The sequence below is a fragment of the Eurosta solidaginis genome, chromosome 1, assembly GCF_040869045.1.
Source record: "Eurosta solidaginis isolate ZX-2024a chromosome 1, ASM4086904v1, whole genome shotgun sequence".
Taxonomy (NCBI): domain Eukaryota; kingdom Metazoa; phylum Arthropoda; class Insecta; order Diptera; family Tephritidae; genus Eurosta; species Eurosta solidaginis.
Window position 1 is genome coordinate 323868928 of NC_090319.1, and position 26514 is coordinate 323895441.

The 26514-nt window shown below is 35.4% G+C and overlaps 2 protein-coding genes across 2 annotated transcripts; one reads left to right on the forward strand and one right to left on the reverse strand.

The window, feature by feature from the left end:
- Positions 1–4481: 4481 nt before the first annotated feature.
- Positions 4482–6549, reverse strand: Nop56 (Nop56 ribonucleoprotein). The gene is made up of 3 exons (XM_067761931.1): positions 6394–6549; positions 5924–6326; positions 4482–5859 (listed from the first exon to the last, which is right to left on the reverse strand). The coding sequence occupies exons 1-3, from the start codon at positions 6394–6396 to the stop codon at positions 4736–4738; spliced, it is 1530 nt and encodes a 509-aa protein (XP_067618032.1). The 5' UTR covers positions 6397–6549; the 3' UTR covers positions 4482–4735.
- A 12031-nt stretch (positions 6550–18580) lies between these two features.
- mats (MOB kinase activator-like 1) lies at positions 18581–25891 on the forward strand. Its single transcript, XM_067761932.1, has 3 exons — positions 18581–19342; positions 20999–21165; positions 21247–25891. The coding sequence occupies exons 1-3, from the start codon at positions 19329–19331 to the stop codon at positions 21723–21725; spliced, it is 660 nt and encodes a 219-aa protein (XP_067618033.1). The 5' UTR covers positions 18581–19328; the 3' UTR covers positions 21726–25891.
- The last annotated feature ends 623 nt before the right edge of the window (positions 25892–26514 follow it).

Consider the following 26514-nt stretch of genomic DNA (forward strand, 5'->3'; position numbering starts at 1 on the left):
ATACACTATAAATATTTAGAAACCCACATTAAGAAATATTTTTAATTACGCTGTGTCTGGCAGCTCAAATGGATTGCTGCGATCTTTCAAAATTTTCCTTTTGAACTTCTCGCAACTTTCTTCTTCCAATAACATAAATGCTACAACTGCTGATGCCATTTTGATGTCAATAAATTTGCTTATTTCTGTTTAAATGCACAAAACAATTATTTTATAAAATTTTGCCAAAAAAAAAATTTACATCAAAATTGCCGGTGCACCGATAACACTGCAAAACAGCTGATTCGAACATCGCTTTCATTTACATTCGAAAAAGAGCAAAACCAATACGGTTTTTGACACCAATTTAAATCAATATTGGTTTGTAATTCCGACAAAATGCAAAACCGACTTGGATTCCATGACAGCCCTGAGTACTTTGTTTACTTAAGCCTCAATCTGTACAAAAAAGTGGGTTTTGTCCAATACCCAGAAAAAAAGTTGATTTTGTCGCATGGTGTTATCATTATAAATACGAAACAACAGGTTTGAGTCATTTATTTACTTTGACTTCACCTATTCATGATATTTGGCATATCTTTAATAAATTTTCAATGCAAACCCTAATCATTTTTCCTCCAAAAATATCATGAGTTTCAGGTCTAAGTATAATAAGAATCAGGTAAAATAACAGTTGCAATAAATATTGAAAGTGCTATAACTTCTTTGTTTATTATTTTAGTAATATGGTTTCAAAGCAATATTTTCTTGAATTTTTAAATACTTTCGTTTGGTAAGGAAAAAAGGATACATCGGGGGTACAACTTTGTTAGCTGACCTAATCATGTGAAAACGACTTCATAGCTTAAAAGGACATTAAAAGGAAATGTGAAGCTTCTCAAGGCCAAAATAATGGCATATCAATTTTAAAAATCGGACGTCAAATAACCAAGTTACAACGAAAAAACCTTTTCGGCTGTATTTCAAAGGATCAAAAAAAATTAAAAAAAATTTGTCCGGAACCCTCTCAACATATCTTTTAAATTTAGGGGCGGACATTAGCAACTTTTTTTTTTGTATGGGGACCAACCCAGTCTAATATACATACATACATGCTTCCTGTATGCATGCAACTGATTTCAACTGGGTATATCCCAATATTTTTGAATATCCCAAACAACGATTTTAACACATTTAGCTTGAAACATCTCATTTTGTATTATTTATTAAGAAAATAAATCAATAGTAACAGAATATAATAATGTGGCCACATAAATCGTTCCCGAGATGGACGGGCTAGCACCTTAATGGGGCTGTGGTACCGGAGCGTACCGGATATGTAACCGGCAAAGGAGCATCACATCGATAACACTCCCCAAAGCCTTCGGGGAGCAACCTTATCGCTACAACAACAACATACCATGATAGTAGCATACATGTTTTAGCACCCACTCCGTCCTGATTCCTCTTATGAATTTTGTCAAACCCCAATATTATTTCAAGGCTACAAAAAATAAATAGCAAAATAAATGAAAACAAAGGTTGCGGATATAATTATGTATATGTATTCCATCGTAATATTTTTATCGTTACGTTGCGTATTTTATCTCTACTCCTAAAACTCTATTCTTGATTAAATATAGTTTAGACTACATTTTACGAATATTTCTGCTGCATTAATAAAATAGTTAAAATGTTTAGCTCAGAAAAGGAACGAAAACATTGTTTGCGGGATGAGAAAATGTTATTCCCTAAATGAGTTGCGCCTAAAAACATGGAAACGTTTTGTTATGTCTGCAGTATGGTTGTCTCGTGCTGCTGATATTGGAGATTGGATGTCGTCGAACCGCCAAATAATAACAGCAGTATAGCTGAATAGTTACTTAACGGGTGGAAGGTTACTGATACTCAATCCGATAATGTGCTGCAATATCGCAGTAAAAATGTGAATGTTTCGTTTGATCTGCTAGTGATGGTCAATAGACTGTCAACATTTCATTCTAGAAGGTTTAATGTGGTCATATTAATCGTTCCCGAGATGGTCGGGCTAGTACCTCCCGCCTCTATATCCGGAAAAGGGCAATCAACATCGATAACACTCCCCAAAACCTTGGGGGTGTCTCTATCGTCAATACAACAACAAAAACGCGCGGCGTTGCAACAGCTGCTTAAACTTTGCAGAAGAATGTGATGATCTGTCATAAAAAGTAATACTGCCGCAGCAACTGCAGCTCTAACACATCCCTTAGTTCACAAAGTATAAGATGCATAGTTTGGGCATACCTCATATTGCTTTGGTTATATTTTGGAAAACAAGTTTTAGTTATAACGAAAGGTGGAATGCTATTGCATGCAAGCATGTTAGAAAGCAAATGTTTTCGAAAAATTTGCGAATATTTTATTAAGACCAAATTAAATTAAATTAATGAATCTGAGAACATATTATAAATAATAAAATAAAAGAATGTATGTATTTACAAAGTATATGCGTAGTTTTAATGCAACATAATTATGTTTTAACTTCTTGCTATATGCATAAGTGAGGCAAGTGAAATCACTTTGCCCGTTAAGACAAATCGGTGACAATGTTCGAATTTCGATTTTATGAAATTCCGATTATTTTGCACCTTCTGCTATCGTTCGAATCGCTGAACTGTTGAATAAGTAACCCAAATGATCAGTATAGCAATATCTCCTTTATTAACAACTCTACTGTGGTAGTACTTTACAATTAAATACTCGCGTACTTTACTAAAAGTGAGTTGAAACCAAACTGATTCATTATCGCTTGCGCTGCGCTGCTTTTATACTCTCAGTTATGCTGGCTGGCAACGGTCAAAAAATGCTGCTGGTAACCATAGCAACGGGCGATCGGCGGCAGTCGTGCTGACACGTACTTGTTGTCGGCTTCGTGTTGATGAAAATCACAATTTTTAGATTTTTTCGCTTGACAGCTGGTCTATTTGATCGTCGCCAACGTGATTGACATGCATTAGTGTGTTAGTTTTGTGAGAACGTAAAATGAGCAAGTTCGCGGAAGAAAAAGATTTTACGTTGCGGTTTATGGAAACCTACGAATGCAAAGGTCGGATGGAAAAAAAATTGCCAAAAATCAGGTAATTTTCTCAGTGGCTTAAGATTAGCATCTTGTTATATTAAAATTGAATAAGCTACAAAACTGCTTACTCGAAAAAATTCTAAAAATTCTTAGAAAAAGTTCAAAATTTTTTATGAAAACTCGCAAAATTTACAAGCAATAAAAAATCGTCATCCGATGACATGTTTACGTCTGCACGATACGAATTTTCAATACAAATGGCGCTTGATGCTTTCTGCTTGTGTGGTGGCCGGGCAAGCGATAATCACCCGATACGTACACAACCACCCGTTGCTATGGTTATGTTAGGTTAGGGTGGCTGCCCGTGTGCACACTTAGGCCAGTAGTATTTGGCCCGTTGTGATACCACGAAAAACACCGTTACCTTTCCTCTTCGAACCATTTTGAGGACCAGGTCCTTGACGTCATGCTCCACAACCTTAGGCATACCCAAGCGTTCTTGTCCAGGAAGAACCTGCCTGGTTGTACCCTACCTAGCGAGTTCATCTGCAATGCAGTTTCCCTCGATATCCCTATGTCCAGGGATTCATGTGAGGTGTACACGGTTCTGTTGAGCCATGTCTTAAGAGATCAGCGACAGTTCAGTGCTAGTTCAGAATTGAACCAGTGTGAGCCAAGAGATTTTATGGCAGCTTGGCTGTCGCTGAAGATAAAAATTTCATTGCCGACACTGTATGTCTCTATCCTAGCTGCGGCTTCCATTATGGCTGCAACATCTGCCCGGAATACACTGCAGTGGTCGGGTAGTCTGAATGAGAGCTGGAGGTCAAGGTCCCTTGAGTATACTCCACCTTTTGCCGTTGCTATGGTTACCAGCAGCATTTTTGTGCCGTTGCCAGCCAGCATTAGCCTCTTTCACCTATTTCTCCTAAGGTCTAGACTTTTTACGAACATGCCTTCTGGAACAGTTGTTTCTCATACTTGGTTATTTAGCTATATACATGTATATCTGTAGTTTATGTTTTTCTTCCAGCTATATGCGTATGTATATGTGAGTATGATTTTTTCTCTTTCTTGTTCGCTCTTATTTGCTGACTACATATGAGTATGTGAATAATCTCTTCGCTTGAAGCTACTGGTTATTTACATGTACAAATGTGTGGCTGCTTGCTTTATTGTAGTTGTGCATTTATTTAGTAGCAGCATTGTGATGTATAGAACTGCTATTATTCGCCACAGTATGAAAACTGAGCAAACTTTTGACAAAAATGCCACATCTCAGCTCCAATTTCATATATTGCGATTTGCTGTTGTTTTATCGGAAAAACTACGCCTGGGCTATACCTTTGTAAAATGGGGTAATAGCATAGATGCATTAAAGCACTGTTACTAGAAGAAGTATGGGTGATATGCTGTCATACAACTTGATTTGACCACGTCGAACTTTCTTATTGTTTGATTAAGTTATCTTTATTATTATCTCTATTCATTTATCCATCCAAAACGAGGTGTATATGGATAAGTTATATAGATACATTAGCACAAAATTGTGTCTTAACTCGTTGTAATTTTAATCAATCTTAACATTAAAAATAAAATAAAAAAAATTTAACATATGAATGTACTTTACATGTGTATGTGTATACAAATATGCAATACCTTCAATGCCGTTTTCCTAAGCTAATGTTTTGGAAACACTTAAGCCTCAAGATCCTTATTCTTCTTCTTCTTCTTCTTCTTCTTGGGCTCGCCTTCAGTTTTTACAACGCTAGTGTCTTCTATAATAGTGCCATTTGCTTCTTGTTCATTAGCATTGCCATTGGTAGTATCAACTTTTACAACTGTACCATTTTCCATATCTTCAGCCTTGCGCTTCTTTTTCTTATTCTTCTTCTTTTTCAAAGTTTGCGCTTCCGATGCATTATTTTTTACTTCCTTTTCTGCAGCTTCCATTGCTTCCTTCATAACTTCGATATTCTTACGGGGAATTTCACCCGATTCATAAAATTTCAAACGATCCTCTACTTGTTTCTTTAAGCTTTCACCAAACAGGCTTGTGGGCTTTTCCAAGAAACAATCGATACGTGAGGCAATGGAACATTTATTGGCCAAAAAGCGCGATATACGTCCTTTATTCTTTAAGCCTGCACGCCCAATGAATGAAGAATGATAGAGCAAACCATATTTAGGTGTATTGGAACGGGTTTTCAGAGCACGGAAAAGTGCTTTTTCTGCCCCCAAAATTTGAACTGTCGATGCTGGATATTTCGCCAAATTAGTCAAACTGCCAGCATGTGAAATCAGACGCGCTCCAACTTGATCACCAATTAACGATTGTAAATTTGGCGCAACTGCTTCCATTTTGTTATGCAAATATGTAGCCATTTTCTTACGATATTCAGATAGACGCACTACACGCTCGGCAAACATTTCAATATTCATTAAATCAATTATTGATATATCCATGCCCATTGACATTTTTGCAGCATCTATAATGGCTTGTGCTTTTGCAGAGTCCATAACTATCTCTTCCAATTCCTCTAGTTTGTCTTGTGTAAGACTTTTACGATCCTTGATATACTTTGCTGTTTTGGCAAACAAGTAATTGTCTGGTACAATTTTTACCAACTCTGGAAAATGATATGAATACCATTCACGTATGCGCATTGAAAATGTATTAACGTCCTTATCCAATTGATCCAGTAAAGCAATAGACTGTATGATCATATTGTCTGAACGATGTACATTGAATTTCACTTTGGCGCGTGAGTAGCTGTGGCCCAAACCAAGTTGTGCAATACCGGCCGATTTGTCAGTGAAACCTTTGAAACAAGTGTAATTATTTTTAATGTGATGCTACTAACTTGGTGAGAAAAAAATGATTACCTTTAACCAGTCTATGAAAATGAAAACGTATACCACGTATAATCTCTGGTACTGCACCAAAATGACTACATTGCACACCAATCGATTCAGTGATGGCAGCGCCCAATTTAGCATCAGCTATGCCCAAAGTACATTTCTTTTTCTTTACTTTGGCAAAGAAGTCATCCAAAAATACCAATAGATCTTGTGGAGCAATACCTTCAGAGATGGCGTTAATATTTTCTAGCGCTGCAATGGCTGTTTTAAACGGTGAGAATCCAACTAATTTTACAATGGAATTAAATTTGGAAATATCAGTTACGGATGACTCCACCTGCGGTAGAAACATCGATATTTCCTCGAACTCCTTAACCGAGAAGAGCGAGTAGCCCGCAGCATGCTCGTACAGTACGTAAAGGTGTGACTATAAGTAGAAAGGTATCCATTATTACAGTAATTTTTTTCAAACACACAATTTATTAAATACCAACCATATTTGTAAGAAAATATGTCACTTAATTTAGGTAAAAATACCAAGATTTTGTAAAAAGTTAAATTTCCACGCTTTTGATTTTCTCACGTGTTGTACCCAAAATTTTAGTAATATTTGACAGCTGTCAGTTGCTGCTAGTGATGGAACGATATTTCACTATTGGTGATTGCATTACCGCGAATGAAAAATATCTATAGTGATAGATATTGCAATCCAAATATCAGCGATTGGCGATTTTCCTTCAGCATGAAATACTAGCCTTTTTTTGTTTTTTCTCATCTATATAAGTTTACGCTTAAACTATATATGGACTGCTAAGCAACAAACATTAAATACACCACTGAAATTGCTACATATAAAATTAGTACTACTAAATTTCAATACGCATTATACACAGATGTAACTGAAATATGTGTCTATGTTTCTCCTCTACACTAATTCTATGTATAAAATCTTAAAATGGTGAGTGTCCACAATTCATCGCAACTGATTCGGCTATATGTTATACACACTATGTCAATCAGAGGGTTGTGTCTCCGCTTTTCGGTACACCCTGTCGCTGTAGCTAGTTGTTTAACCACAGCCGCTAGATGGGTCTCCTAAGCATTATCTAAGCGAAGATAGGCGTTTTTTTTCACACGCAAACGAAACGTATACGCGTGTAAAAAAAAACACGGCTACTAATAATAAAAGTGATAGCGGCGATGCAATCACCGATAGTGAAATATCGTTCGTCACTACTAGCTATCCAAATATATCAATGATTGGCATTTTGGCAGCATTTCGCCAATATCGATATTTCTTCATGAAGCGATATTTCTTCACTTGGTTGTGTTTACTAGTTGCTCGTTACTCGGTTACTAGTTGCTAGTTTGCTCTTTCAGGCGACGTTATTTTGAATTGATATTTTTATAAACGATGTTTTGATCTGGTTGGCTGCGAAAATTTTGGTTGTATTAATTTATTAAAAATCAGTTTTAATACGTAGTGAAGGATAAGAGCACTGAAAGCCAGCGAAGAATCATTATTACCAATAAATGCTACTTTGGTAGGCAATTGAAAAGTGAGGTCCTCTCTCGGCGAACGAAAATCATACTCTACAAGTCAGTTATCGTAGCCATCCTGCTATATGGGGCAGAAGCATGGACCATGACAACAGCAGATGAAGCGGCTTTGGGAGTGTTCAAGAGAAAAGTTCTTCGAAAGATTTACGGACCTCTACGCGTTGGCGATGGCGAGTACCGATGAAGATTTAATGATGAGCTGTACGAGCTATACGCGGGCATCCACATAGTCCAGCGAATTAAAACGCAGCGGCTGCGCTGGCTAGGCCATGTTATGCGAATGAAAGATGATGCTCCGGCCAAGAAAGTGTTTCTATCGGAACCCGCCTATGGAAGCAGAGGTAGAGGGCGGCCCCCAATCCGTTGGAAGGACCAGGTGGAAAACGATTTAAACTCCCTTGGTGTGACCAATTGGCGCCGGTTGGCGGAGCGAAGGAGCGACTGGCGCGCCTTGTTGGACGGCCATAACCGGTTAGACGGTTAAGCGCCAATTAAGTAAGAAAGATGATAGCAAATTATAGTAAAAAAATCAGTGAAATGTGGCAATTTTATAAGACCATAAATGAAACGCATGCAAAGCCCGGTGATAATTGTAAAAGTCCCCGTTCATATAAGTATTTCATAAAGTGTATAAAAGAGATTAAATGACTGAATTTTTTTCTTTTTAATTGCAAATGACGCCAAATAGACATGGGTCTTTAGACTTGGTATAAGATTGGTTGCCTGTGTAATTCCTAAGTAAATACTTCTTGGCAGTAGCCGTTAGCACTTTTATAAAATTTGTGCTTTTGATGGAAAAATAAAAGAATTATAGAAATCTATATCACTCGTCTTATTGTAAACAGACTAACTCAAAATTTAAATTTTTTGGGAGAATGCAATTCAAGTTTTGTCATATCATATGGCTGAATTCTCCGGCTAATTTCTAGGGCACTGGCGTGGGTGGCTAATTTTCTGTCAAAAAATATTTTTATAATAGTTTGAAGAATTTGTCATATTTTTTCCTCTGCATTTTTCATTAAAAATTAATTCACTTTACTATAAAAATATCATGCAGCCAAATAAAAATTTCAGAATAAATTCATACGGAGTATTTCGGAATTAGTAATGAATATGAGATACAGATACCTCGTGAATATAAACCAAGACTATTTATAACAGATATGCAATTTGAAAAGAATGGTGATGAATTAACTGAATGTATACGAAAACAAAATAAATGCTTTGAACAGGGTGAAGTAAAAACTATTAAGCAATATAATGTTAAAGTTAGTCACAAAAATTATGATAATGCAATAGTTAAGGTAGATGTGGAAATATTTACTGAAGCGTTAAAATTAGATCAACTGAATATAGAATGGGAAAGGTGCAATGTATACGATCGTGTTGATATAACAATGTGTTTTAAATGTAAAGGATACAACCACAAACCTAGTGAATACAAAAATGAACATGTTTGTAGCAAATGCTTGGGTAAACATAAAACAACGGAGTGCAAGGAACAACCTAAAAACATGTGCATAAGTTGTATTAAAGCTAATGAGAAATTAAATCTAGGGCTTGATGCCAATCACCCGTACAATAGCAGACATTGCCCTGTCTACTTAAAGCACTTAAATGTAAAAAAACAAAGGCTAGGGTATTAGCAACTAACAATCAGACCACTGGCTCACCTGGACCATGCTAATGATATGCAACGTAGAGTATCAAGGTACCAAAAAAGATTCACAAAGGATATCAACAATGACTTTAAATGCATCTAAACATTAATAGCCTAGTAGCTAACAAATCAGAGTTGGAAGTGTTGGCGGAAGTTCATAGACCAAGCATCATCCTGTGCTCTGAAACATGTACAACCAAAGATATTCTAGACAATAAATTAGAAATAGCAACCTATAAAATATTAAGATGTGATTCCCATAGCAGGCACACAGGAGGTGTGTTAGTTTATGTACATACTACAATTGATGTTAACTTAATGTATAATGATAACATAAATGAAAACATATGGTGCATTGTAATAAAACTGAAAAAGGTTGATAAAACTTGGCAGATTGGAGTTCTGTACCACACTCCAAGCACTAGTAATGCAGCTTTTGTAGAATACCTAAATGAAATTCTAATTGATAAATATGAAAAAAGTAACCATAATATAGTAATCGGCGATTTTAATATTAACATGAAATTCATATCAACATATAGTACTAAATTAAATGAGATATTTGCTGTGATGGGTATGAGTCAAAAAATAGAATTTAATACGCGAATCACAAACACAAGTGAATCGAAAATTGATTTATTATTTTCAAAGTCGGATGAAATTGACTATGATAATTTGCAGGAATACAAAAAATCTGATCATGAAACTATCATATTTAATATTAAAATGTCCAAAGTATACAAGATGAGACTGACCAAGAAAATCATAGCTTGGGACAAATATAAAACTGATATATTAATAAGCATCCTCAGATCATTTAACTTCAACTTTACTGTAAACTTATCAATTGATGTAAAAGTTGAATTAATTAATAATCAGGGGTTAGGAAAAAACATTCCTGTGAGACCGCGCTGAACTTGGTGATATCTGATTGGAAAGAAGAGCTAAACAACAAAAAGTAGTGGTTTCAGTTTTCCTTGGCCTCAAAAGAGTTTTTGAAACGGTAGATAGAGAGATATTAATAGAAAAAATGCAGCGGATTGGCATAACTGATACTGAACTTAAATGGTTCCGCAACTATTTGAAGCAGAGAAAACAGAAAACAGTTATAAATGCTGTGACGTCTGATGAATTAGAGATAGCCATAGGGGTACCTCAAAGCACAGTATTGGCACCTATCCTATTTCTTATATACATAAATGATATAGTCAATGCTATCGAAGATTGTGAAATTAGACTTTTTTGCGGATGACACATTAAATATGATCAGTGAAAATAATATTAATATTGCAATTGCCAAAGTGCAACATGAACTAAATAACTTGTATAAATGGTTGTGTGGTAATGATGGTAGCGTGCTCCGCCTATCACACCGTATGCCCTGGGTTCAACTCCCGGGCAAAGCAACATCAAAATTTTAGAAATAACATTTTTCAATTAGAAGAAATTTTTCTAAGCGGGGTCGCCCCTCGGCAGTGTCTGGCAAGCGCTCCGATTGTATTTCTGCCATGAAAAGCTCTCAGTGAAAACTCATCTGCCTTGCAGATGCCGTTCGGAGTCGGCATAAAACATGTAGGTCCCGTCCGGCCAATTTGTAGGGAAAAATCAAGAGGAGCACGACGCAAATTGGAAGAGAAGCTCGGCCTTAGATCTCTTCGGAGGTTATCGCGCCTTACATTTATTTTTTTTTTTTTTAAATATTAATAAAACTAAATATATGATAATAACGAGGAGTAATATCAATGAGGATGATACAGCCGAGCTAAAAATAAGTGACGAAATCATAAAAAAGGTTAACAGTATAAAATACTTAGGAATAATAATTGATAATAAACTCAAATTTGAAGATCATATAAATTATACAATTGAAAAAGTTGCTAATAAAATAGGAGTCATACAGAGGACAACTAAGTTCATTCTAAAAAGTAAAAAATAATTTTATATAAATCAGTTCATGTACTGCCCGTCCATTCTATTCATAATATCGGATAAAGAATTAGACAAGCTTCAAAAGCTTCAAAATAGATGCATGAGATTTATTCTTCAGAAACCTAGAGATACACGAACCGCTGACATATTGAAGACTTTAGATTGGTTAACTGTGAAACAAAAGATTTTTTTCCACTAGCAAAATTTATAAAACAAAGATGCATAGACATCTATTTCCGCCAGTTTCATCTCGTTGAGTGTAATACGAGACTGAACAAAATGTCGTCAGCCAGTTAATAATATTGTATCATAATATCTCAGAAAATTAGAATTTCACATTAAATCAGTTTACAGTAAAATATACATTTTTTTTTTCTTTTTATTGCATATTTTGTTCATATATTCTGTATACTTAACTAAATTAATGTATAACATTCAATATACTCCGGTAAACAAACTTTAACATTCCTTTTTTATATCCAAGTATACAAATTGACCATTCGCTTATTAAAAATAAATTGAAGCGATCGCTATAGCTATAAAAAATAACCGTGATTCTAAAATATCCATCACTATTTTCACATACTTCAAAATCTCTGTATCGGCCATCACTAGTTGTTGCAGAGAAACTTGAGCGCGAAACTAGTGCTGGAGAACGTCATCACGACGACGAAAAACAGCCGCAACTGTGCTAAAGATGACTTGATACGAAACTCTCTCATTTTTTGATCTCTCACGAGGGATTTATCTCAAATTTGTGCTGGCAACAATCACAGATAAATCCCTCGCGCCAGCTGAAGCGGGTGCCAGAACAAAAAATGTGCCAGCTAAAACGAAAAACGGGCCAAAATTTTCGTTAAACTTTAGTTTGACCCACAACTGTAGAAATGCGTTAAAAAATTATGGGAAAAAGACAAAAATACTTGTTTTAGTGTAAATATTATTAGTTCGAAGGCAGAGGGTAAATATTATTTTCCATTCAAAAGTTATCACTAAAAACAAGTTTTGTAAATATGAAGTCCCGATGCAACCAGTCCATTTTGATCGCAAAACCTGGAACGTCAGACATGTAGGATATCCATTAAATGATGTGAACTATTGTATCCTAGGTCCGATTTACTCAAATTTCAAAAGAATATTCGGTTTTCAGTGTGAGTTAAATGCATTACAATATTTGACTACATTAATTTAATCAAAATGTAAATTTTACTTAGATTTGTTTATATTTAGCTCTAACTAGTCGTATTATTGTAAAATAAGTTTAAAGAAATGAATATTTTATGATTATTATTTTATTAAATGATTGAAACTATAATTGCCGAAATGTATGTCAAAAATCCCCATATTCAGATCTATTGATTTTTGTTTGGAGTGGCATCATTGCAAATCCATTCATCTATGATTGTGCTATCAATTCCTGACAATTTACTGGTGCAAAAGGGCATGTGATAATTGCAAACAACAACCAACTTTTGTGTAAAATAATCGGAAGGGCGTCAAAAGATCTTACATGAAAAAGTAGCCAACTCGCAAGGAAAGCATAAGAAGAGGAATTTGACATTTGCTTTAGCTAAGGGTGCTATTTAACAAGAACGACACAAAATATCGTTTTTTCTCCTCTAGAGAGAATATTCATAACAGTGCTCCACGAATGGGCAAGGCGAAATAAACTTCAATTTCCAAGTCTGAAGTTTCTTCATATTTACAAACGCAACATCTTGTGAGATTGTGTCGATGCTACTGAAGATTGCGTTGAACGCACAAATCGCACACACAAGATTTCGCATTGCGCATGTAAACAAAACATCAGCTGTTTTTTATGGGCAATTTTTACGTCATTTTCCTTTAGCTCTTGTTTTCTTTTCTCTCTTTCTTTGATTCGCTCAAGCAGTCAAGTGCGACGTAGATGATACGCATAACGAAGCAATTTTGAACTCGTGAATACGCAATCTTCTGTGTGTGCGTTGAACGCAACCATTGTGAATGATGACTAAGTGTGATATCTTCTGCATAAACGTCAAAATTCCAAAGTGATTGGATCACCTGATTTGTAAATGACTAGCGCTGTCTCATTCTGTATCTCTTTCTATCACCCGCTGAAGATAGGCGCCGCCATATTGAACAGCCTGTCAAAACGCTGAAAATTAGCCATATTGAACAGCCTGTCAGGCAGTTGACAGATAAGATAATCCACTTAGTCATCATTCACAATGAACCCAACTATATGAACACGGAACGTGTATCGGCCATAAAGTTAAGCTGGAGACATTGGTGCTTTATCGGCAACCGTATCGGTAACCTTTTAACAGCTGATTCGATCAACCTTATGAGAATCAATGCAATCGATTATTGGTGCCGCTAAGGTCGTAACCGTATCGTAGCCAACCAATTGGGTTTTGGTTACCGTCGTAACGATAAACAGCTGATTACGTTAGGGATACGACTACAGCGATACGACATACGACACCAATGACTCCGGCTTAAACCCAATTGGGTGGCTACGATACGGTTACGACCTTAGCGGCACCAATAATCGATTGCATTGATTCTCATAAGTTTGGTCGAATCAGCTGTTAAAAGGTTACCGATACGGTTACCGATAAAGCACCAATGTCTCCAGCTTTAGGTTGAACTGGCCGGCCACTGAATAGGGCTGATCACATTCGACGCGGTGTCTACAGACCACAACTACAATAAAGCAAGGCTTGACGACAACCGTAGCCAAGCATTAAGCTGGAGACATTGGTGCTTTATCGGTAACCGTATCGGTAACCTTATAACAGCTGATTCGACCAACCTTAAGAGAATCAATGCAATCGATTATTGGTGCCGCTAAGGTCGTAACCGTATCGTAGCCAACCAATAGGGTTTTGGTTTACCGTCGTAACGATAAACAGCTGATTACGTTAGGGATACGGATACAGCGATACGCCATACGGCACCAATGACTCCAGCTTTAGACATCATCCGGTTGCAAAATCCTGAGCCAGATAAATAATTTTACATGTAAATGCAACAACAACGATTTGAGCCAGATAAATCCAGATAGAAGTCTGGTTCAATTTGTGAGCCAGATAATTTGTTAATTACATCTTTTTAGTTTGGCAATGCTAATAAACCTAATTTTTCAAAATAAATGTCGCTGCTTAGCCTTTGGCCGTATGAGTTAAATGAAAAACAGCGGCGACATCTGCCCATCACATTGCGAAAATTTCACGACATCTGCTTCTCAAGTCTCTCAATGATCCAGAGCATTCCCGTGAAAACTGAGCGTGAGCCGGAGCTGTAAAACTCACTGGAAGATGGCAATTGGCTTCTTGATTACTTTGAAAGCGGCAGCCACCAATATACCATAGTGTACCTATACAAGTGTGTGCACTAAGCGATAAACGTCAAAACTACAAACAGCCTCGCTCACCTGATGGAAATCTCAGGTCTAGAGTCGCATTTTTGGTCTCAACGACAACATTTTTGACTACCAATCGTCTCGACTTTTTCAATTTTTCAATCATTCGGGGCATTCGGTAATGGTATCCATTTTGAATTCGCTGTCATTCCGAATCCAGCGAGTGCCTGTCAGAATGCTTGACAGATAAGTCAACACACTTGTACTTGTACACTGTGCAATATACATTACAGCAAACAGTAGCGAACAATTTAGAAAAAAATTTTAATTATGTTTTAAAAACGCCCAAAAGAATTATTTTTGCTTTTATTATCTGTTATTTACTTCTATATTAGTTTTTATAGACACAAGAAAATGGACGCCCCTCACTGTCGCTTCCCAAAAATGGAATTAGGTCAATTTTGTTCCAAGCAAATCATAAGAATTTGACATTTGCTTTGGCTAAGGGTGTTGGCACACTTTGCAAATGAAATTATTATTCCCACTCGTTGGTAAATTTTATAAAATTTTTCGCAAGTAAAAACTGCAATATAAGAAATGAATACGACGAAAAATATGTTAGCAAGTATTTTCGTTGTATAGGGAGAATGTTTACAACAGTGCTTCGCGAAATTTTGTATGTGAATGGGTAAGGCGTAATGAACTTCAATTGCCAATTCTGAAGTTCCTTCATATTTACAAACGCAACATCTTGGTTGATTGTGGCGATGTTATTGGAATGCATAAGCTTATGTTAAACTCATCTATATGAAAAATGTCATTGTGTCACCGCCTTTAAGTCATCTTTGATTAAATGCGTCAGTTACCCACCGACGTGTGCCGTACGTAAGGACGTTTGTCGTACGAAGTACGTTTGACCGAACTCTCAAGCCCGAAGGAATCAATGTGTGCGTCTGTGTACATGTACATAACATATTTGTGTGTGTATTGTTTACAGATAAGCACTGTTGCCATTGACAATTTTGCATGTATGCTTATGGAAACATCAACTTTTTCCAATTTAATTTTTGATATTGTAAAGGGCCGGAATACATATTAAATAAGTATAAATAGATAAAATATTTATAATCAGCACTTTTACATAATTATTTCGAATTAGTTTCACAATTTTTCAAACTTTAATTAGGAGTTTTTGCATAAAATTGCAAACGGTCAAAAATTAGCGTACAAAAGTTTACTAGGCAACTCTGTCTAGTGAGAGAGCGATCAGCTGACACGTTCTTACGGAACAAATAAAAATTGTTTTGATTTCTACGTTCCGGGCTACGTACGTACGGGCGTTGCACGTCGGTGAGTTTTCGTTTGTATTGCACACTCATAAGATAGGTCGTGTCAGCTGACACGTTTTTGGTATGTACGTTCGTGAGTAACTACCGCATAATGCGGCAGTTACCCACCGACGTGTGCCGTACGTAAGGACGTTTGTCGTACGAAGCACGTTTGACCGAACTCTCAAGCCCGTAGGAATCAATGTGTGCGTCTGTGTACATGTACATAACATATTTGTGTGTGTATTGTTTACAGATAAGCACTGTTGCCATTGACCATTTTGCATGTATGCTTATGGAAACATCAACTTTTTCCAATTTAATTTTTGATATTGTAAAAGGCCGGAATACATATTAAATAAGTATAAATAGATTAAATATTTATAATCAGCACTTTTACATAATTATTTCGAATTATTTCCATAATTTTTCAAACTTTAATTAGGCTTTTTTGCATAAAATTGCAAACGGTCAAAAATTAGCGCACAAAAGTTTACTAGGCAACTCTGTCTAGTGAGAGAGCGATCAGCTGACACGTTCTTACGGAAAAAATCAAAATTGTTTTGATTTCTACGTTCCGGGCTATGTACGTACGGGCGTTGCACGTCGGTGAGTTTTCGTTTACATTGCACACTCATAAGATAGGTCGTGTCAGCTGACATGTTTTTCTACGTACGTTCGTGGGTAATGTGGCAGTTACCCACCAACGTGTGCCGTACGTACGGACGTTTGTCGTACGAAGCATGTTTGACCGAACTCTCAAGCCCGTAGGAATCAATGTGTGCGTCTGTGTATATGTACATAACATATTTGTGTGTGTATTGTTTACAGATAAGTACTGTTGCCATTGACCATTTTGCATGTATGCTTATGGAAACATCAACTTTTTCCAATTTAATTTTTGATATTATAAAAGGCCGGAATACATATTAAATAAGTATAAATAGATTACATATTTATAATCTGTACTTTTACATAATTATTTCGAATTATTTTCACAATTTTTCAAACTTTAATTAGGTGTTTTTGCATAAATTTGCAAACGGTCAAAAATTGCGCACAAAACTTTACTAGGCAACTCTGTCTAGTAAGAGAGCGATCAGCTGACACGTTCTTACGGAAAAAATCAAAATTGTTTTGATTTCTACGTTCCGGGCTACGTACGTACGGGCGTTGCACGTCGGTGAGTTTTCGTTTACATTGCACACTCATAAGATAGGTCGTGTCAGCTGACACGTTTTTTCTACGTACGTTCGTGAGTAACTGCCGCATAACTGCCGCATAAGCCGGAGTCATTGGTGCCGTATGTCGTATCGCTGTATCCGTATCCCTAACGTAATCAGCTGTTTATCGTTAAGACGGTAACCAAAACCCAATTGGTTGGCTACGATACGGTTACGACCTTAGCGGCACCAATAATCGATTGCATTGATTCTCATAAGGTTGGTCGAATCAGCTGTTAAAAGGTTACCGATAAAGCACCAATGTCTCCAGCTTTAAGCTGCCAAACTATAAAACAAACAATACCCTACAAAAATTGTTGGATTACGTGTTCCATTTTCTTCATGTTGGAGTACTCTAACAATACTCCTTTGCAATGAGTTTGCGGACTACCATCAGCCGATCATAGCTCGTTTTTTAACGACAGTGATCACGACACGATGACGATCGAACAGAGTTGCCAAAAGTAAAATATTGCATGCAAATAACTAATAATAAAATTTGACTTTGGCAACTCTGATAAAATGCAACAGCACACTGGTTTTATGTATACATACTATAGTATGTCTAGAGAAATATTAGTTTCTTTGTTCACGCAAATCCTAAATAACATAAGAATATTCGTAGTATAAAATATACAAGTTGTATTGCCCCTCTTCATTTACTTTCATTTTAAATTAAATTCACTTCGATAATTCTTTCCGACACAATTCCTCTTTAAGCTGGAGTCATTGGTGCCGTATGTCGTATCGCTGTATCCGTATCCCTAACGTAATCAGCTGTTTATCGTTACGACGCTAAACCGAAACCCAATTGGTTGGCTACGATACGGTTACGACCTTAGCGGCACCAATAATCGATTGCATTGATTCTCATAAGGTTGGTCGAATCAGCTGTTATAAGGTTACCGATACGGTTACCGATAAAGCACCAATGTCTCCAGCTTTAGTACTTTGGCATATGATCTTTGTGGGTGCTCCATGGAGTACTACAGTGAAAGTACTTTGGAAAGTAGTCTCACGTATGTACTCTATGCAATACTCACATGCAAAGCGAGAGTGGGATCACCTACTCCTCTCTTAGGACATCGCAATGTTAATTGGAGCACATTTTTTGTATGAATACAGATTAGTTTTGGAATACTCCTATACTTCCAAAGGAGTATTCCTTACATTATTTATGGAGTACTCGCGTTTTTTGAAGGGTAGCTATCATCCGGTGGCCAAATCCTGAGTCAGATAAATAATTCTGCATGTAAATGCAACAACAACGATTTGAGCCAGATAAATCCAGATAGAAGTTTGGTTCGATTTGTGAGCCAGATACAATTACTTCTTTTTAGGTTGGCAACGCGGCCTTTAATATACCTAATTTTTCAAAAATAGATGTCGCTGCTTAGCCTTTCGCCGTATGAGTTAAATGAAAAACAGCGGCGACATCTGCCCATCACATTTCACGTGTGCAAAAATTTCACGACATCTGCTTCTCAAGTCTCAATGATCCAGAGCATTCCCGTGAGAATTGAGCGTGAGCCGGAGCTGTAAAACTCACTGAAAGACGGCAAATGGTTTGTGTGCTACACTGATCAAGACAAAAGCAGAGGGGATAAATCAGATTGAGGTGAATAAATTTGTGCACCTTGCTTTTATCCTACCTATGTTATTGGTGTTTTCTTTATTAATTTGGTTTGACAAAACGCATTGAATTGTGGTGAAATTTGTTTGTGCAAAAAGTTTATTGTGGAAATAAAATAGTGAAATTTACTTAAATGACCAAACAATTCAAGCATTTAAAATAACGCAGCTGATAGCGCCAAATCTATGATATCTTCAATATAACTACAATCGTGATCGACTTTATTGATATTCCGGTTCAAAAAACTAGAAAGGTCTGCGACATCAGCTGCTGAAAAAAAAGCATATCCGTTCTGCAAACAATACCACTTAACTCCCCAATTCACAGACTCACTTTATACAAACACTAATATATACAAATACAAACTTAGAGATTGTTCCGGATAGCCATTTCCGACGTCCGCTTAGGCAACGGCCAATAATAAAATAATCGCGGTCAATACCTCACCTTGCAGCTGCTTCGAGTATCTTCAACCTGCACCCACCTCACGACTGAAAACAAAAAAGTTGGTTTGCTACCGATTAATTTTCATATTTTAGTGACATTCGTCACATCTGCTAAAAATAGATAAAGCAGATTTGCAAAGTGAAAATCAAGCGGTTACGGAAGGCTAATATTACTTCCAAGTTTTGCAAATAGATAGCTAATTTATTCGATCGCAAGTGATACGACTACTCCTGGCTGTATTATTGTAGACACAACTTGGTTCTTTGTTTATGTACAAACAGTTTTAAAGCGCTTGGATAGACAATGGAGTTTCTATTGTAAGTATACAGATTTATATATGGATGTTAAAACATTTTTTATGTACTTGTGTTATTAAATATTACTAGCAACGAAATCCAAATTCATTTTGTAACAATACTTACTAAGTTACAAAGCAAAATATATGTATGTATATACATAAATACCCACCTGCATTTTCATTTGCCTCCACATTTATATGTATATATATGCAGCAGTGTCAGACTGCGGTAGAATAGGAGTTGAAAATTCGTCGTCGGACTGGGCAGTTGTAGTGTACACCCTAATCTGACTGTGAGTATTGAGATTGAGCATACGCTCTGGAACAACTGAAAGGATGATAGTCACCGGACTATCGATGCTGTACTTTCACGTTGTTCATATAGTACAGCTAAAATGACTCACCTAGGCGGAGACATTTCGCTTACCAACAGTACATGGACTTTAGAAGAGACACAATAACCTGTTTTTTGGATCGCTATGGGCATGATTGTCTTCTGCCGAATATACATATGTATATATCAAATATGAGACAACAATCTTACTAACGATTTGATTTATTCCCAAACCTACATATGTTGGGAGTTAGCTGCGTTATCTAAGGTGAAGGCAAATAAGTGAATATAGTGATTTGTGAAGGAAGGTCAAGGAAGAAGAAAAACATACCCAGAAATCTGGGGATCCCAACAGACATCTGATTGATGAGCCAACACCGCCCAGGGGCTTAACGAGTCATCTCACCTCTACAACAACAACAACGTCTCCGTAAGCATTATGAGGAAATACGGTCCCTGAGAACTCAGCCGTATGAAGCAAAAAAAAAAAAACACAAGCAAGTCCTCAGCGAACTCCACAAACAGGCGTCGGACCTTTATGCCAGGAATTGTCCGGTGAATCCAGTACTCAAAGAACAGTACCCAAAACTGGCGGAAGAGGAACGCATACTCCCCAGGGAAGCGCGAGTCACTCTAGCTCAACTTCGATCTAGATACTGTAACAAGTTAAACTCTTACCTATCCAGAATCAACCCCGAAATACAAAATGTCTGCTCCGCTTGCAATGTATCCCCACATGACACCAACCATCTCTTTAACTGTAATGTGGAACCAACACCTCTAATACCCCTCTCATTATTGTCCACCCCTGTTGAAACTGCAAGTTTCCTTGGACTCCCGTTAGAGGATATTGATGACAATTTGTGATCGGTCGCACCTATTGGATGGGGCGAAGCACTGCTACAAGAACAACAACAACATACCCATCGGGTCGCGTGTAAACCTGACACACTTTCAATTTAGAAATTGTAATAAATTTTCAACTTATTAATCCTCATAGTCATATCATTTGGAATGTATCTGCACCTACCAACTGAGCTTAAAGATATGCCATAATGTATTATAATGGTTGTTCGCATTTCAGAATTACTTATTTACAAACTCCTCATGGTAATGATATAGTTAATACATGCACAAGAGATAATATTAGCCCGTGCTTGTTGCTTTTTTTTTTACTGCAGAAATCTGTCACCACTGCTTAATCCATTCCGACTGTTTTCACCACAGGGACCCTCTAGTAGATGTAATAGTTCTTTTCAAATTTATAGGTCCAAGACTTTTTGTATTAAGCAGTAAATACTACTTACAAAATACAAAATCTTATTGACTTTCTAATTGTAGCGGATCTCGTTCAAGCAAGACGTTCAAACCCAAGAAAAATATACCCGAAGGTACTCATCAGTATGATTTAATGAAACATGCAGCAGCCACGCTGGGCTCAGGCAATTTACGTAATGCTGTTGCTTTGCCAGATGGTGAAGATCTTAATGAATGGGTTGCTGTCAATAGTAAGTTGACGTTAATTTAACAAATACAACATTTCTAAATACTTATAAGTATTTATTTATTCACACAATTCTTCCTTTTAGCTGTAGATTTTTTCAATCAAATCAATATGCTATACGGTACTATTACCGAATTTTGCACCGAAGAGAGTTGCGTCATTATGTCAGCCGGACCAAAATATGAATATCACTGGGCGGATGGTCTCACTGTTAAGAAACCAATTAAATGTAGTGCACCCAAATATATTGATTATCTTATGACGTGGGTACAAGATCAGCTAGATGATGAAACCTTATTTCCATCAAAAATTGGAATCCCATTTCCGAAGAATTTTCTTAGTATAGCGAAAACTATACTAAAGCGTCTATTTCGTGTTTATGCACACATTTATCATCAACATTTCTCAGAGGTCGTTACATTGGGCGAAGAGGCGCACCTAAATACATCATTCAAGCATTTTATATTCTTCGTACAGGAATTTAATTTAATTGATCGACGTGAATTGGCACCACTACAGGAACTTATTGATAAATTAACAGCAAAAGATGAAAGGCAAATATAGGATTCAATGCAAGTCGGTATGCAGTTGGAGTTTTGAGTGTGAATGATTAAGAAAGAAAAACGGATTGTACGTTGATCTGGAGTAGCTTCACACCGGTATTATCTAAGCATAATAGAAATTGAATTTGAAGAAATTGAGTGCGTCTATCTGTTTAATATTTACTAAAAACATGCACAATTTTATGACTTAATGAAAACTGCAAACGTTGCCGATTGCCTAAATTTTTGCGATATAAATTTAATTTAATAATTCGAAAAGAAAAAAAAAACGTATGTATTATAAACGATTACATGTCTAGAATATATGATTGCATTATTGCATTTAGAATTAAACTCCTTACAAGCATAAATAATTTAACGCCCTTATATTTTACACTCATACATATTTGAAGTGGCTGAAAAAGGTTAAAATGCAATATACTTATTTAATTAGTTACTACTTTAGTAATTTACACAAAATATTATCTAAAGTTTAAGTTTAATTTAAAAAGAAATAAAACTTAATTTTAAGTGCGAAAAAATTCCTATAAAAATATAAATATGAAAATGCTATTGAAATTCAAGCGTGCATAGGTACACGGAAAAAATTCAATAATTTGTGCTAATTGTAGTATAACGCATTCTCAAAGATTTCAAACGCGTTGATGAGTGCATAAAATTGAAATACTTAGCTAGGCCATACATGTCGAATTGCGCCTTTGTCGCTGAACTTTTCCGTTAACGAGAAGTAAGCATGCTACTATTTATGCATAAGAAAAATATATAGCTAATAATCGACTTCAATAAAATAAAGAGAAATTTCGAATATTTTAGCTCGAAAAGCTAGAAACAAAATAATATCGTTTATTTAAAAAATATTTTTTTTTACTTTAAATCAAATATCAGCATCAAAGCTATAACACAATCCAATGATCACACTTTCATATATGTATTACGTAACTATGGATTGAGTGATGAACAACGTTCATCTGATGTCCTTACGAAAGTGTCCTATCTAGGAATTACTTCAAAAATGGTCTATATGTATAAGCTTCCCATATATTGATAAAAGTAAACTTTAATCGAATTCAGAAAAATTGAAACTGCATATTCTAGTTTTTGAATATGTACTGCATAAAATAATAGATTCGATGTTAAAGCTATAATTCATCCGAATCAAAATTCTTCGAAAGTTATAACATTTATTAGGTGCTTTAAAAGTGAGTTTTTAGTTGCATGTTGGATAAAGTCAGATAAAGAAGCACATGCGGACATACATTTTATAATTTCAAAATACTAACCTAATCAATTATATGCATTAACTATTTAAAAATAATACCAAAATTATATTCATACAATATATGTACGTATAAAACACTTGTAAATTAACACGTGAATTTCCAAGCTAAAATAATAACTTTGGGATACACACTTTCGATTAACGCGATTAAGTCTTACTAATAAAACGCTAATTGCAACTTATGTATGCTGAGCCGAGGATCGCAGCTCAAAACCCAGCTGATTTTCGAACTATTATAACTCATTGTTCTTGCTCTACTCATAATGCTGTACAGCACTCGACTGGGTAATGGACCAAACCAATTTTTTTGGGAAATTTATCCAATGGCTTAAAGATGATTTCTCCGTTTTAAGCATTAGAATTTTTTTTATTGAATTTAAAAAATTATACAAGTCTGCCGTATTTTTTTTTTATTTGAATTATATACACATTAACCTGAGTGGACTTGTATGGGCGAAAGTTAACCGATATCGCGTCATCGATTTTTCGATAGGATTTGGGCTCAGGAAAAAAAGTTCCTCTACGCATACCCAAAAAAATTATTTTCGAGCCTGCGAAAAAAAAATGGCGAAAGGGTAATTTTTTCGACCAAAACACTCCCCAAAACCCAAAAAATATTTTTTTTTTTCAAAAAACTGTTGTAAAAACGTCGGTGATAACAGTTAAAAAAAATATTTTTTGGGTTTTGGGGAGTATTTTGGTCGAAAAATTGACCCTTTCGCCATTTTTTTTTAATTTTATGTAGCTGAGTAATTTATTGCTTTTAATTTTTTCGATTATATATTTTTATCCCATATAATAACAATTATGTGGCTTAAAAAAGAAAAAAAATTATAAGCTTTAATTAAATAAAGAATGTTGTTAAAGTAGAATGAATAAATAAAAAATATAGAAAGGGTCCGATATCTATGTTTGGAGGCTAGCTAAAAACGGAGCAATACATTTTTTGCTTATGTACCCTAAAAAATGTTGATTTTGCTGTGTAAAGCAATTATAGAAACATTTGGAATTGCGCTATAAAAATTGTCAGTTATACGTAAAAAATGTATGTATATATGTATGATGAATTTCATATCAAAACCTATAAAAAAGGCACATTTTGAACCCGAGCCCCTCAGATTTTGATGAAATTTTGCATAGAGGTACACTTTACCTATACAAACACCACCTGGTTTTTTGAAATTGCATTTTTGAAAAATTGTGGGTGTGGAAAGGTGTCAAAGTTGTGAAAAATGCGTGAAAAATTACGGTGATAGGTACTTTTGAGCTGTGATAACTACGGAATGGCTCAACCGATTTCCAAGATCTTGGTACCATTGAAAGGTATTCTAATGGGCTATCAAAATCGTACAGAAAATTGTCATTACACTGAAAAGCATTTTTTGTTTGTTTTTAAATGCTCAATCTTTGTAATTTTTTCCAAGTTTAGTTTTTAAAATGGGTTTTCAGCGAAATAAAAATTCTTACAGTACATGTTTTCGAAAGCCTATTTGAATACCTTTCTAATTGTACCAAGATCTTTAAAATCGGTTCAGCCATTCTGTAGTTATCACAGCTCAAAAGTACTATGATATCAAAATATAGAGAAATAAATTTACTTAAAAATTTTTATAAAAAAAAAAAGATACATCATAAATATATATATTGGGCTGTATCAGAAATGCACTATTCCTTGTTTCAAGCAGACTCTTAAGTTTCTTTTGTATTCTAAATTTATATAAATGAAAAAAAAAAAAAAAAATTAATAAAGTATGCGTTTGTTCGCTTCTCCATAAATTAAATTCAAATGCCTAAATTTAGGCTCAAGTATTAAGTATCCGCGTCAAACGGTGCCGAATATACAATTTCCAAGTTGAATAATGCATTCTTTTTGGAAGAGTGGAGAGGGTATTAGCATGTATTTCTTTCACTTTTCCAGACAGTCTTTTACTTATCCGACATACTTACTTTTTGCATAAAAACGAAGCTTTTGAGCCTGTTTAGACCGAAAAGGTTTTTCTTTACTGAAACTCTTAAATTAGCATTTTAAACAAAAAATTAAACTGCAAAAAGAAATAATATACTTACATAAATATGTATATGTACTTACATAATTAAGTTTAGTATGTAATCGAATGAATTTTGTACTTCTTACATACAAGTATTTTTATATTGGGTGTAACAAAACGCATCCAGGTACATATTGTAAAACAACAATAAAAAAAAAAACAATAATTAAAAATTAACTAACTACAAAACGAGCCATAACCGACAAAAAGGTTGGAGCGAATAGAAAATTTTAAAGTATACGAATTATCATTACTGAAAAATATGTATAATCTATATTTGTCCAAATTGCTTTGTCCATCATTTCTCAACGGTTGAATATAGTACTTTTAATTTAGGCAATCGCAGTCCTGCTAAAAATATATTGTCGAAAAATTTGTCGCTTAAGCTTTTTTGACGGTTATTGCTCGAAAATAAATGATTAATGCATATGTATGTATACATAACAAAATTTGAATGCATGAAATATTGTATTTGCATGTGTGCTATTCTGTCCCTTGTCCAGGGTACATATTTTGGATTAAAGCGACGACATCATCTTGCTGATTTTCAAAACTTGTTTTTGCTAATACGGGTGTTGTTGTTGTAGCGATAAGGACACTCCCCGAAGACGTTATCGATGGTGATGGTCCTTTGCCAGATGCAGATACGGTACGTTCCGGTAACAATCACCATAAAGCGTGGAGCGTTCCTAGTATGCGCGGTGGGTCGTTAGACGTTATTTTAACTCTGACTAAAGTCTGTAATAAGATCTTATACTGGTGTAATGCATCAGATTCCGCTCAGCATGATTTTGGAATGCACTGGATTTCAATCGACTTGCTATATATACAAAATTTTTTTAATAGCCATCGTTTTCTTAAACAACACATATTTTGGGATCTAAAATGCTGAAATATTTATTAAAATAGCTCATATGTAAAACAGAGTTACAGCAACCGGCTATCCGGAAATTGCTTTCTATTGTCCATTTTCTTGCTCTGTACATACAAACCCAATACTCTAGATTTGGCCACTTTTTGCTATAGGAGCTGCCATTTTAGAGGATGCCACCTTTATATATATAAAAGTTTGTAAAATGGAAACAAGTTAGAACCGAGATAGTTAGGATTAACGGAAAAAAGTTATAGTTATGGTTAAAAATTAGTGGGTTTGAGAGTAGATACCGAACTCAATGTAACCAAAGCTGTAACCAAAGTAGAGAGCTTCAAATATTTTTACAACTTTTTTACTTAAGACTTACATATTAATGGAAGAAGGCCTTGGCAGAGCCCTTCATGCCAACTGTTTGCTATAACCATTGTTGTTGTATCTCATTAATCACTTATAACAAACATATTAACTTATCACATTTACAATGCTCAGCATAAAAATATTTTCTTATCAATTGTTTTTCCTTTTTTTTATCGGCCTATTAATAAATGATTCAAGGTCCGATTCGAGCTCAAGGCCAGACCAATCATAT